Raw genomic sequence first — 15,092 nt, forward strand, 5'->3', positions numbered from 1 at the left:
ATACATGTTTTTTAGAAAACACTTGCAAATTAAGTTATTTAACTTTTCTTTCCCCTATTAATTGGTGTGTTTATTACTGACAAGAAAATCTACCACAATGATTATGTCTTTAAGAAATTCTGCCTTGTAATTTTGTCAATTTTTGCTTTATATGTATTTGGACATACAGCACAACATTGAGTTGTGACTAACTTGTTCTGCGAGTGTTCCACAAGATAAGCAAACATTTCTAATACATTTTAATTTGGTAAATGAGTAGGGCGTGATGCCAAATGTCATGTGGTCACAACTGAGCCAATGGCTCTTCTCACTCTCTCAGTGTGGGATTGTGGGGAGATCATCTCCCATGCTCGGATGCTTGGTCTCAGGCCACGCTGCTTGGCAGAAATCAGTGATTTTTCAGAACATTGCAAGGTGCCCACAACTGGCACTAGTATATTTTTTGTCACTTCCAAGTACCAATGGACAGTCCTTTGCTTTTCCACCCAAGAGTAAGCTAAGGAATTCTTTGCTTCATTCTAGGTCAGACTGCCTGCAGATATAGACCCTTCTCTCTGCTGCTTATTGCCAGTTACATTAAGTACAGTATATGACAAGAGTTTATTAATACTGTACTGTAGTCAACATCCGTGAGAACATATATAATAGCCCCCATGCAGAAAAAGGTTGAAAAGAAAGGCAGTAAGAAGGAGATGATTACAGTGGAAGTTAAGAATGAAATGATTGAGAAGTACGAACGAAGTATGCGAATGGCCGAAACTACAAGATTTTATAAGAAGTCTGCATCTGCACCTCGTCTGCAGGGGAGGAGGAGAAAAAGGCGGAGGAAACTCTCACTTCAAATGAGAGTAGAGATGTGTAAAATGTGGGAAACAGTGCAAAATTTTGTAGAAAACCACCACCTGAATAAGGCTATATAAAGCAGTGTGAGCAAAAAACCTGTCTAATAACCATGCGATGTCACATTTCTACAAAATCCTGAAAAGGAGGCAAAAGCAAGTGTCATTGGATAGGTTTCTTGTTATAGTTGCATGAAAAGAAAAATATTCCATTGAGCCAATAGATAGTAGTGATTCTGTTACTTGATAGTGAAAGTCATCTACACAAACCCTCCTGTCTCCCTCACACCAGCCACGAAGGTTTTCAAAGGCAAGTGCAAGTTAATTTGTTTTTAAAGTTATTGTAGTTACTTAGTAAATTGTTTCTTTTATCAAAAATAAAGTAATGAATCCCACATTTGAACTGAAAGCATCCTAAGTAAGCCAAAATATCCTAGGGCATGAAAATCATACATTACTCTTAATAAAAACTATGTATAAGCCAAGAAAACATAATCCCTGGGCAGGTTTCTGGTGATTTAATTAAGCATTAAAGGGAGCTTCATCAAACCAGTAACTTAAACTGTCCCTTTACTTGACAATCTAGAGATTTTTACCCTCTTAAGACATTGTACTACAATAAATTCAGCATCCATAAAAGGCATCTCTTTCATCAAGTGGAGGGGAGCTCAAAAGATATGGGAACGACCCTAGTTTCAACACCTACTTTATGTTCAATCTCTCTCTCTCTCACACACACACAAACACATGATCCATTTTTAAAGTTCCTTTAAAAACCTATTATTAATCTATTACCCAACTATATATTTAACCTATTTAGACTTTCTGTTTTCTGACTATTAGGGTTGAACTACAGAGAATGGCCACTTTGTATGTTAAAAAGGTTATTTATGGGCAATTTCTTAAGACTCACCTAGTATTTTCTGAGTTAACAAGTTCTATACATTGATGTCTATATAAAGTTCTTTTTCATTCCCAAATTTCTCTCTTCATCTTGAAAAAGTACATTCTATATCTAAATTCTATACCTAAATCTGTGGAATAAGCAATCACTTTTTTTTAAGTTTATTTTCAGAGAGAGAGAGAGAGAGAGAGAGAGAGAGAGAGAGAATCCCAAGCAAGCTCCACACTGTCAGTACAGAGCCCAATGCAGGATTCAAACTCAAACTGCTGGATCATGACCTGAAGCGAAGTCAGACACTTAACTGACTGAGACATCCCCAGCAATCACTTCTTAAACACGTTATGAAAAAAATATCTATCAGCCCCACTTTGAATGCAACAGAATTAAATGTTTTTATCCAGCAATACATTCATTGTGTTAAATTCTTATCTAGCTTTAGTTCCTGTAAAATTAAAAATAAAATTACTTTTATTTCACAGAGCAGTAAATGAAGATACAGAGAACCTGGATAAATTAAATTATATACCTAGGAAATATCAGATAAGATTTGAACCCAGGTTGTGGCTGGTTACAGAGCTGTTTCTTAGATATATTTTACTACTTGCTTTTATTTATTTATTTATTTTTTATCTAAAGGCTTCTAAAGAATAGGAAAAAATGCTCACAAGATAAGACCTTCTCTTCAATATTAGCATTTATGAAATGATACTACTGCTGTGCAGACATAAGGATAGTCACCCACAAGTTTTATATGTTATATTTACTTTTGGCCACTCTGCTCAGTGTATTATACTCTGATTAATTTCTTTTAAACCAAAACACTACTGGTTCATCAATCAGGTAAAAATCTGACAACATACCAGAAATTATTTTTCCTGAAGGATCACTTAGCTAATCTTATCAAACAACTGCTGCTTTCTTTTGGATTCTCATTTATTAATTCAAAGTTTTACATATGATCATTTCAAGAGACATTGGAAAAGCATTTGACGAAAGTACAACATCCATTCATGACAAAAAAACCTCAACAAAGTAGGTTTAGAGGAAACATAATAAAGTCCATTTATGAAAAACCTACAGCTAACATTATCCTTAATAGGAAAAAACTGAGAGCTTTTCCTCAGGAACAAGACAGGGATGTGTCCACTCTACCCACTTTCATTCAACATAGTGCTGCAAGTCCTAGGCACAGCAATCAGACAACAAAAAGAAATACAAGGCATCCAAACTGGTGAGGAAGAAGTAAAACTCTCACTCTTTGCAGATGAATGATACTCTGTATGGAAAATCTGAAAGATTCTACCAAAAAACTGTGAAAACTGGCAAATGACTCAGTAAAGTGGCAGGATACATAATCAACATACAGAAATCTGTTGCATTTCTATATACGAACAATGAAGCAGCAGAAAGAGAAATTAAGAAAAAACTCTCAGTTACAGCTGCACCCAAAATAACAAGATACCGAGGAATACACCTAACGAAAGAGGTGAAACACTGGTACTCTGAAAACTGTAAAAACACTGAAGAAAGAAACTGAAGGCGGGGCACCTGGGTGGCTCAGTCGGTTGAGTGTCCGACTTCGGCTCAGGTCACGATCTCAGAGTTTGTGAGTTCGAGCCCCGCGTCAGGCTCCGTGCTGACAGTTCAGAGCCTGGAGCCTGCTTTGGATTCTTTTTCTTTCTCTCTCTCTCCCTCTCTCTCTCTCTCTCTCTCTCCCCCCTCACCTGCTAGTGCTCTGTTTCTCTCAAAAATAAACATAAAAAAAAAAAACAACAAAATGCCAATAGCATCTTTCACACAACTAGAACAAACAATTCTAAAATTTGTATGGAACCACAAAAGACCCCAAATAGTCAAAGTAATCTTGAAAAAGAAAGGCAAAGCTGGAGGCATCACAATTCCAGACTTCAAGTTGTATTATAATGCTGTAGTCATCAAGACATTATGGTACTGGCACAAAAATAGACATATAGGTCAACAGAAGAGAATAGAAAACCCAGTAATAAACCCACAACTATATGGTCAATTAATCTTTGACAAGGCAGGAAAGAATATCCAATGGGAAAAGGACAGTCTCTTCAACAAATGGTGCTGGGAAACTTGGACAGTAACATGCAAAAGAAACTGGATCACTTTCTTCACCAAACACAAAAATAAATTCAAAATGGGTTAAAGACCTAAATATGAGAACTGAAACCATAAGAATCCTAGAAGAGAACACAGGCAATAACCTCTTTGACATCAGCTATAAAAGCTTTTTTCTAATATGTCTCCTGAGGCAAGGGAAACAAAAGCAAAAATAAACCTATTGGGCCTACATCAAAATAAAAACTTCCACATAGTGAAGAAAACAATCAAGACTAAAAGGCAACCTACATACAGAATGGGAGAAGATATTTGTAAATGACATATTCAAAATATACAAAGAATTTACAAAACTCAATACCCCCAAGATAAATAATCCAATTAAAAAATGGGCAGGGGCGCCTGGGTGGCTCAGTAGGTTGAGCGTCCAACTTCGACTCAGGTCATGATCTCGCACTCTGTGAGTTCAGGCCCCGTGTCAGGCTCTGTGCTGACAGCTCAGAGCCTGGAGCCTACTTCGAATTCTGGGTCTCCTTCTCTCTGCCCCTTCCCCACTCATGCTCTGTCTCTGTCTCTCTCTCTCTCTCTCTCTCTCTCTCACTCTCTCTCTCTCTCTCCTCTCTGCCAAAAATAAATAAACATTAAAAAAAATTTTTTTTTAAAAATGGGCAGAAGACATAAACAGACATTTCTCCAAAGACAAAAGTATGGTCAACAGACACACGAAAAGGTGCTCGTCATCATTTATCATCAGGGAAATGCAAATCAAAACTTCAATGAGATATCACCTCACCCTGTTGGAATGGCTAAAATAAAAAACACAAAAAGAACAAGTGTTAGTAAGGAGGTGGAGAAAAAGGAACCCTTGTGCACTGTCAATGGGAATGAGAACTGGTATAGCCACTCTGGAAAACAGTATGGAGTTTCCTCAAGAAACTAAAAATAGATCTACCCTATAATCCAGCAATCACGCTAGAGGGTATTTACCTAAAGAATACAAAAACACTAATTCAAAGGGATATGTGGAACTCACCGTTTATCACAGAGTTATTTACAATAGCCAAGATATGGAAACAGCCCAAATGTCCATTGATTGATGAATGGATAAAGAAGATACAGTATATGTATATATTATTCAGGCCTAAAAAGAATGAAGTCTTCCCATTTACAATGACATGGATGGAGCCAGAGAGTATTATGCTAAGCGAAATAATTCAGAGAAAGACAAATACCATATGATTTCCCTCATATGGTTTCATTTATAAAACAAATGAGCAAGAAGAAAAAAAGGAGACAGACAAACCAAGAAACAGACTCTTAAATATAGAGAACAAACTGATGGGTACCAGAGGGGAGGTGGAGAGGTAGAGGGGTTAAATAGGTGATGGGGATTAGGGACTGCGCTTGTGATGACCATTCAGTTGTATGGAAGTGCTGAACCACTATACTGTACACCTGAAAGTTGTACAGTTTTACAACAGAAAGGTGTACATACACCTGAAAGTTAACTATATGTTAACTAACTGGAATTAAAAGAAAAAAGAAAAAAACTAATTCAGCATTAAAACCAATAACAGCATTTCATTAAGTTTTGATTGAGATAATTGTAAATTTGAATGCAGTTGTAAGAAATAATGCAGAAATCTCTAGCTCAGGTTCTCTTAATTAACATTTTGCAGAACTACAGTATAATATCACAACCAAGACATTGACACTGATATAATCCCTTGATCTTATTCAGATTTCCTGTCTTACTTGTATTCACTGTATGAATGTTTTAAGTGTATTAAATCTATACAGTTTTATCACCTACATGATTTTATCACCTATCCATGATTTTAGTCAAAATACTGAACAGTTCCAAAAACAGAAGATGCCCTCCTGTTGCCTTTTTTTTTTTTTAATTTTTTTTTTTTAACGTTTATTTTATTTTTGAGACAGGGAGAGACAGCATGAACGGGGGAGGGTCAGAGAGAGAGGGAGACACAGAATCGGAAGCAGGCTCCAGGCTCTGAGTTGTCAGCACAGAGCCTGACGGGGGGTCGAACTCACAGATCTTGAAATCATGACCTGAGCCGAAGTCGGATGCTTAACCGACTGAGCCACCCAGGCACCCCTCCTGTTGCCTTTTTATAAGCAAACAACCTCCCTCTCCCTGTAACCCTTGGCAACCACTAATCTGTCCTTCATTCCTAAAATTCTGTCACTTCAAAAATGTTATATAAACGGAATCACACAGTATATAACCTTTTTGTGATGGGCTTTCTTTTGCCCAGCATAATTCCCTAAATATTTGTATAAGTTGTTGCATCTATTAACAGCTTGTTCCTTTTAATTGCGGAATGGCATTTCATGGCAAAGACATGCTAAAGTTTAACGAATTACCCTTTAAAGACATCTGGGTTGGTCCCAGGTTATGGCTATTCCAAAATAAAGCTGTTACAAACATTCATGTACAGGTTTTGTATGAATACCAGTTTTCATATCTCTGGAATAAATGAGTAGGAGTATAACTGGTGGTTATATAGTAGCTACATGTTTTCCAGAGTGATTATACCATTCCACATTCTCATCAGCAACATAGGATTTAACCAATTTATCTGCATCTTCACTAGCTTTTCATGTTGTCATTATTGTTTACTTTAGTCATTCTGATAGATGCTTGCTTAGTTGGTTTTAATCCATAGTTCTCTGATGGCTAATCATGTATTAATAATCATCATCATAGTAAGTACCATCTGTATATATCCTTCACTGAAATATCTCTTCCATCTTTGCCCATTTTCTAATTAGATTCTTTTTTGTTTTGTTTTTTGATTTTTTTAATATTAACCTTTAAGAGTTCATTATATATGCTAGATACTAGTCCTGTATTGGATGTGTGGTTGTCTTCTTGCCTCTAGTTTTGATTTTCATCTTCTTCACATGGGTTTTCACAGAATAGAATTTTTTAATTTGTTAAGCTCCAACTTTCTTTTTATGGATTATGCCTTGTGGTCAACTATAAAAACTCTTCGCCTGGCTCTGGATCCTGAAATTTTCCCTCCATTTATAGTTTCATGTTTTACATTTAAATCTAGGATCCATTTTGTGTTTTTGTATAGGTGTGACGACAATTAGGTTGAGGTTATTTATTTATTTATTTATTTTTGCTCATGAATTTCCAACTGTTCTAGTACCATTTGCTAAAAACGATATTCTTCCTCCATTGAATTGGTTTCGCACCTGCCAAAAGTAACTTGAGTGTATTTGTGTGGATTTGTTTCTGGGTTTTACCTTCTGTTCCATTGATAAATGTGTCCAAGAGCCTTAATATTGGGTAGAGCAATTGCTCCTATGTTATTCTTTGTCAGGATTATTTTAGGTTTCTAGAGTCTGTGCCTTTCCATATACATTTCCGAATAAGCCGGTCTGTGTCTACAAAAAGACTGGTGGGATTTTGATAAAAACTCTATTAAACCAACAGATCAGAGAATAGGCATCTTTACTATGATGAATTTTCCAGTTCGTGACCACAGTATACATCTCTCCATTTACTTAAGTCTTACTTGATTTCTTCCATCAGCATTTTATAATATTCAGCGTACATATCCTGTACATGTTTTGTTAATGTATAACAAAGTATTTTATTTTCTTCAGAGTGGCAATAAATGGTATTGTGCTTTTAATTTTGGTTTCTGCATGTTCATTGTTAGCATACATAAGTGATAGACTTTTATGTGTTAATCTTGTTTCTGTGACTTTGCTGAACTCAATTATTAATTCTAGGAGCTTTTTTGCAGATTCTGTATTAAATAAGAGCAGTAAGAATAGGCATCCTGCCTTGTTCTCAGATCTGAGGGGGAAACCATTCAGTCTTTTCACCATTAAGTATGATGTTAGCTGTAGGTTTTTTTGCAGATGTTCTTTATCAAGTTGATCAAGTTCTAGGGGCACCTGGGTGGCTCAGTCGGTTAAGCATCCAACTTTGGCTCAGGTCATGATCTCATGGTTCACGAGTTCGAACTCTACGTTGGGCTCTTTGCCGACAGCCTGAAGGCTGGAGCCTGCTTCAGATTCTGTGTCTCCCTCTCTCTCTGCCCTTCCCCAGCTTGTGCTCTCTTTTAAAAATAAAAAATAAAATTAAAAAAATAGTTAAGCAAGTTCTATCTGCAATGTGTCAAAAGTTTTATCAAGAATGAGTGTTGGATTTTGTCAAATGCTTTTTCTGTATCAACTGATATGATAATATAAATTTTCTTTATTATCTTGTTAATATAAGGAACTTAGGGTATTTTTTAAAAAGATATTTTACTACAAGGTCAAACAAAACAATTGCACTGTATCTGATTAGTCAAAGTATGGCATTTTGGTGGTGGTTTTCATTATGTTAAGAACTTAACGTGCCCACCCCCAGATCTAATCACAATAAAATCCTATGGGATATCTAACTGACAAATCACCAAGAGAAGATTATATAAAGTTTAATATAATTTGCCAAAGTTAAAAATGCCACTGATAGGCTTTGGATGGATTTTCAACTCATGAGGCATTATTCACTGAACAAACATTTATATTGAGAGGCATTACAGCATAATGGTTAAGAGCTTTCCCATTTATCAGTTGTGTGATTTTAGGCAAGTTATTTAATTCCTATGTGACTCTGTTTACAACATGATCTAAAACAGAAGTACAGACCTCTGTGTAAGTGTTGATGCATAAATACCTAATTAAATAGGAAAGTAAAATATCAAGGAGGTAAAGGCAAAAAAGTTCAGACAAAAAAAATTTGAGGCCAGTAGAACAGTACATATTAATAACTAGAATTCATCTTTAAGCTGACAGAGCAGTATCAGTGTTATTCAAAGTACAGTCCTTAGGGGCGCCTGGGTGGCTCAGTCGGTTAAGCATCCGACTTCAGCCCAGGTCATGATCTCACAGTTTGTGGGTTCGAGCCCTGCGTCGGGCTCTGTGCTGATAGCTCAGAGCCTGGAGCCTGTTTCAGATTCTGTGTCTCCCTCTCTCTCTGCCCCTCCCCTGTTCACACTCTGTCTCTGTCTCAAGAATAAATAAACATAAAAAAACAAAGTACAGTCCTTGGACTGGCTAAGATTTTCTCAAACTCTATGTTACAGGTCTGCCCCAAAATACAGAGATTTTGTCAGAAATCGATTGTCAAACTATACACATTGTTTATTTACATTATTTATTTATTTATTTAGGCAGAAAGATTTTTTTGGAAAAGGAAGCAGTCAGTCCCTTGTTTAGTATTTTGACATAAGCTCCCTAACTTGTCACAGATTAGGACTTTTGAGTAGCACTGCTCTGTAGCTATCGTATTTTTTCTTGAAAATTCAATAAATTATTTAAATACACAGAAAATTTTAAGATATCATAATCAATTTCATTCTTGAAAATTAGCATTTAATGAGTACAAACTATTGGTCCAGAATTTGACTAGGCATTTAGGGATGGGCTGGGAGAGAGATTTGGGAGTACTAGCAGTGGGGGACTGTGGTTACTACCTTCACTTAAGATGATTACAATCTAATAAAAATAGAGCTCATCTATGAAACTCTGGAAACTAGCTTTCTTGTATTAACAAGAATCTCAATGTCATTAACGACAATGCTGTGATCTTCTCCTTAATGGAGGTATAGAGATAGCAAGGCTAGAAGTAGACAGACACTCTGACCATAAAGAATAAAGGAATCTTCTCTTGAAAGGCTCTCCATACCTCTACAGAATGGTATCAAAATCAATTAAGCTTTGTTTGAAGTTTAGGCTTTGTTTCAGGAACTGTTCATATTCTGGGGCTGACTCAGGGAATTCTGAAATGTGAAGTAAGGAAATTTCTTGAGATTTCCTTAGTTAATTTCATTTTTGGTCCTTCTATAAGAATTTCTAGGAACTAATTCTAGTAACTGGAAAGGAATAATGTTATTTAGGAATAAAAAGAATAACAGGACTCTAAGGCAAACAAAGTGGATATTAAAAGATGTACTGTGACAAGCAAGAAATTTTAATTCTATAAATTAAATACAGAAGACAGTACAACTACAGAAGAAGGAACAAACAACCAAATATTAAGAAAAGTGAATAGCTTAAATTAATAAGCATATTTGAAGGGCTAAAAAGCTTAAAACGAGAGGATTCTGAATAATACCAGGACAAATATAAAAGTTTTGAGTTGTATTCCAAGCATGAAAATTGAAGGGAAAGTAAAGGCCCACATCTGGGGATAGCTGGTATAATGTTAACAGATGTTTTATTCCTACCATTCCTACTGTCTCTATTAAGAAGAATGATCTTCACATGATGAATGAAAAACCAGACACAAAAGGACACTTACTGTTCTATTTACATAAAGTTCAAACTATGCAAAATAATCTATAATATTAAATATCAGGATAATGGTTACCTTTGGGGGAAAGGAGTAACTGGGAAGGAGCCCTGGAATACAAGTAATGTTCTTTCTTGATCTAGAAGCTTATTATACAGATAACTGTATAACAGTTCACTTTGTGAAAACTCATCAAGCTTAAGATGTGTTGACTTTTTTTTTATTAAAAAAAAATTTTTTTTTAATGTTTTATTTATTTTTAAGACAGAGAGAGACAGAGTATGAGTGGGGATGGGGCAGAGAGAGAGGGAGACACAGAATCTGAAGCAGTCTCCAGGCCGTGAGCTGTCAGCACAGAGCCCGATGCGGGGCTCAAACTCACGAACTGTGAGATCATGACCTGAGCCGAAGTCGGACGCTCAACCAACTGAGCCACCCGGGTGCCCCTGACTTTTTTCTATGTATGTTATATGCTAATAAAAAGTTTAAAAGAAAAAAAAAAGAAGCTAGGTACAAAGTGTTAAGACTGGCAAGGAGCCTACCTCACTCTTTATTTAGCTAGTTGACTTCTCTGGTCCAAATGAACCAAGGATGTGAAAAAACTTGAAAATATGATTGCCAAATCACTGTTGTTAATTGGTAAGTATCTTTGAAGAGGTTAAGGAGTTGAAAGAACACTGGATTTAGCAAGCATTTTTCAATTGTAATAAAGATTGGGGGGGAGGGGTTGCAGGAGAATGAATTTCAGTAACTATATACTATTTATGAGCATAAAACATTGATGGTGGGTAAAAATTCATGACCCAAAATGGGTATTAAATAAATACATATTAAGTACATAAATGCACAGGTCTATTTAGTTTTTTTTTTTTTAATTTTTTTTTTAACGTTTTATTTATTTTTGAGACAGAGAGAGACAGAGCATGAACGGGGGAGGGGCAGAGAGAGAGAGGGAGACCCAGAATCAGAAGCAAGCTCCAGGCTCTGAGCCATCAGCCCAGAGCCCAACGCGGGGCTCGAACTCGCAGACCGCGAGATCGTGACCTGAGCCGAAGTCGGAGGCTTAACCGACTGAGCCACCCAGGCGCCCCGGGGTCTATTTAGTTTTAGTGACTGGGAGAGTGTTACTCTCAGAATCAAGACCTTCCTTATCTTTAAAACTGAAAAATTTTAAGATGATAATTTTAATTTAGGAATTTCAGGAGTGAAGAAAAGGATCTAACCTAAAACAAACACAAAGATTTGAATATAAGTTCCAAAATATATTTTTTTAAATGTACACATAATATAGAGAACTAGTTATGTATATATTTTTTTACGTTTTTATTTTATTTATTTATTTCGAGACAGAGATGGCACAAGTGGGGGAGGGGCAGAGCGAGAGAGAGAGAGAGAGAGAGAGAGAGAGAGAGAGAATATCCCAAGCAGGCTCCTCATTGTCAGCACAGTATCCAATGCGGGGCTCATACTCATGATCCTGAGCCAAAACCAAGAGTTAGATGCTTAACCAACTAACCTACCTAGGCGCCCAATTATGTGTATTTTCTTGATTGGCAACTGAAATATTTGCTTCAAATAAAATGTGCTTGCATGAAAACACAGTATCATAAAGGTAACTCTAAAGTCCTCCAAAAAAAATAGATGAAAATACAATATAGTTTAACAGCAGTTGCATTTAATTGGTAAGATATAAGGTTATTCTACTTTTATTTTTCTAAAGAATCTTGAGCAAGTATGTTTAACTTTTATACAAAGAAGGTGGAGGAATCCTGTCTGGCACATAGCCTAAAAAAAAGAGGGTATTAAGGAAAAACCCACAAGAGTGTCTAATTTCATCAGATGTGACAATTTCAATGTTGGTATTAAAGTACTTCACACAGTACATAGCACCTCAATAAATGAAAGCTTTCAATATATACCATTATAAACTATTTAATGATGTATATGCTGTGTGGTTTAGGGTTGATCACTAATTTGCACAGTATTTTCATTATTCAAGTCATACAGAATTTGAAAAATCAGAAAAATCTATTTACTTTCTGTTTCTGTTACTTTACTTTCTTACCTTTCGCAGTTCAACCGTCACTTCATTTCGGTGTCTTCGCATTGTCTAAAAAGAAAAATAAAGAATATGTAAGTACCTAAATATTGACACTGCTAGTAGATACGTTAAGGTCTTAGGCATTTAATATTTAAAAAATTTTTAGAAGTAATTGCTCTTTAAGGGTTAAGGATTGGTCAGTTTTAGACTCTGAATGAACTATAGGAGGTTAAAAAGCCAAAACTCCTGTCTATTTTACTGGATATCTGTTGGTTAATTTGGGGGGGAACATGAGGTGGGGCTTGGCTGCCTAGAATCCATTCCCCTTTCCTAACTGCACCCAGGTTTCTCTGTGGAATTATATATCCTCTGCTGTAGACTGCCCTGATGGAACTGCCTATTAAAGTATCTCACTCTGTCCTCGTTTTGAATAGGGCATGAGACCAAAACCATGCCAGCAGAACTCTCTCCCTCATAACTCTGAACCCTGAGCAAAGTGGAAAGGAAAAAAAAAAGAGTAGGTTCTATTCCCAGTTCTCAGGTGTTGCTACTCATTCTATGAACTACCCATATGTTTCCAAAAAATTGTTTTTCCTTAAATCAGCCAGAGTTGGTTTTTGTTGTTTACAACCAATGAAATCTATCTCAAATGATTCATGTTTTAAAAAAGTAAAGAACTCATTGTCATGGCCTTAAAACCACATGAAAAGGAAAATAAATTTGGGATAGATATTTTGTATCAAAAGGCAAACAAGTATCCTTTTTTTTTTTAATGTTTATTTGTTTTGAGAGAGAGAGCACACAGACAGGAGAAGGGCAGAGAAAAAGGGAGAGAAAATCCCAAGCAGGCTCCATGCTGACATGGGGCTCAATCTCAGAACCATGAGGTCATGACCTGAGACGAAATCAAGAATCGGAACGGATTGAGCCACCCAGGTGCCCCCAAAGAAGTATCCTTCGAAGTTTACTGAGAGGCTCCATCAGCCATGTCTTATCAGGAATGACTGAAATGATTAGATATCCCCTCTCTCCCTTGATACGCTGATACAATGAATTATTTTATTACATATGTAAGTATGTAAAATCCTTACAGTTTTGGAATAAAGGCTACATAAAGGTTACATGGTCATGGTATATTATTATTTTAATATATTGCCAGACTCAGTATACTACTATTTTATTTGATAATTCTTTTGTATGGTATCGCTGTCAAGTTTTCTTAAATTGCAGTGATAAATTCTCCTTTGGGGAGAAACCCCATGAAAATCAAATTATAAAGTTTGCTAAATATACCGAAATATTAATCTAAACTTATGCTTAAATATAGATATATATTAAATGTAAACAAAACTGCCAAACAAAATTCAAATTAGTAGCATTCATTTAATGTAATGAAATGATGCGCTGATAAAATTATTATCACTATTAGGGTTCAACAGTAGAAAGACAGCCTTGAATCTAATTCTATACTATGTTTCTGTGTTTTGACTTTAATACTATTAATACAGAGACTGCTTAATACACAGACTGCTTCATATATTCATCATAAAGAATGGTAATAAATGTTGAGCAATCTTCAAATACTAATATTAATTTGATAACTCTAAATTGTCTTGATTCACTGAAGATTAGAACTATACTGCTGTTAAAATTTATTTGCCCACATGAATATCTAATTCAACTGTTACTGGAACTGAGAAGAAAAAAATATCTTTTTTTTTTTTTTTAATTGGTTTCAGGAGTAGAATTTAGTGCTTATCACAAGTGCCCGCCTTAATGCCCATCACCCAATTAGCCTACTTCCCCCTACCTACCTCCTCTCCAGCAACCCTTGGTTTGTTGTCTATAATTAAGAATGTCTATGGTTTGCCTCCCTGTTTTTATCTTATTTTATTAGAAAAAATATTTTAATTGCAATAACAACTACACTTGTTTATGAACTGTTATGATAGGAATACAACAAAAAAGATCCAGGCAACATATCCCTTAAAAAATATGATCAAGTTAATGCTATATTGTAATTCACATCAAAATACTTCAGGATCCATAGGAGTAGTGAGTCAACTTCTGAAGTTCCCTAAATTAAGAATCCACACTTCACAGTGGGTTAGCTAGCATTTAAAGCACCCATATCAGAAGTTAGCTCCCAGTTAATAAGTGCTTCGAATACCAACATCTGAATTTAGGGAGTGGTTTGTTAATTAGTATAAAAGAGATATTGGAAATAGCATTTTATTGCCAAAATGGAATTGTTCAAGATATACAGACTGGTTAGGAATGTTGTGTAGGTGCCTTGATTCTTACTTGTTTGCAGTTTAAGAATCTGGAAAGCCCTGCAGTCTGTCTTCAGAGAGGTTTTTGAATCCCTTTGATCCTATATCCCACACCTTCTAGGAGGATTTTGTCACCTAACCCTAATCAGTTCTTTATGGTGTATGCTTAAAGATGGAAGTTTTACTGCAAGGTGGTAACTGCTTGCTAATACGTGTTTGTGTAAGTGGCAGAATTCTAAAGCTTGTTTTATTATAATGTAACACACTGGTAGTAAAATTTCTAAGGAAAATACATATATTATCTCACCTATCTCTAATAGTTAAACGCCTCCTACTCATCCAAAAGAACCATATGTATGTAAAATAGCCAAATGGCTTAGGTCAGTTAGCCACAGGTACTGACTACTATGTACACGATGAAAGTACCATTGAGTTAGTCATGACTTGTTCCGTTCTCTGAATTACAGAAGAGGCTCCACTTTGGGCCTCTTTCTTTCATTCTTCTGAAGCTGATGGCATCTACTCTCATGTCTTCAATTTCTGTTTTATGACCACTCTCAAAATATCTATCTTTAGCTCAACCCTCTTGCCTGAGCTCCAATCTGTAAGAGTAATATTCACTCACTCA

At 35.8% G+C, this 15,092-nt stretch overlaps 1 protein-coding gene across 1 annotated transcript in view; it reads right to left on the reverse strand.

Annotated features, from left to right (window-relative positions):
* Positions 1–15,092, reverse strand: part of KPNA3 (karyopherin subunit alpha 3) — a 105,800-nt gene that overhangs the window by 38,687 nt on the left and 52,021 nt on the right. The window contains exon 2 of the mRNA XM_019447617.2: positions 12,216–12,260. Coding sequence (XP_019303162.1) covers positions 12,216–12,260 — 45 coding nt within the window. The remainder of the gene's footprint in view (positions 1–12,215; positions 12,261–15,092) is intronic.

This window comes from Panthera pardus, unplaced genomic scaffold (assembly GCF_024362965.1).
Source record: "Panthera pardus isolate Hobbes unplaced genomic scaffold, ASM2436296v1 HiC_scaffold_1, whole genome shotgun sequence".
NCBI classification, from domain to species: Eukaryota; Metazoa; Chordata; class Mammalia; order Carnivora; family Felidae; genus Panthera; species Panthera pardus.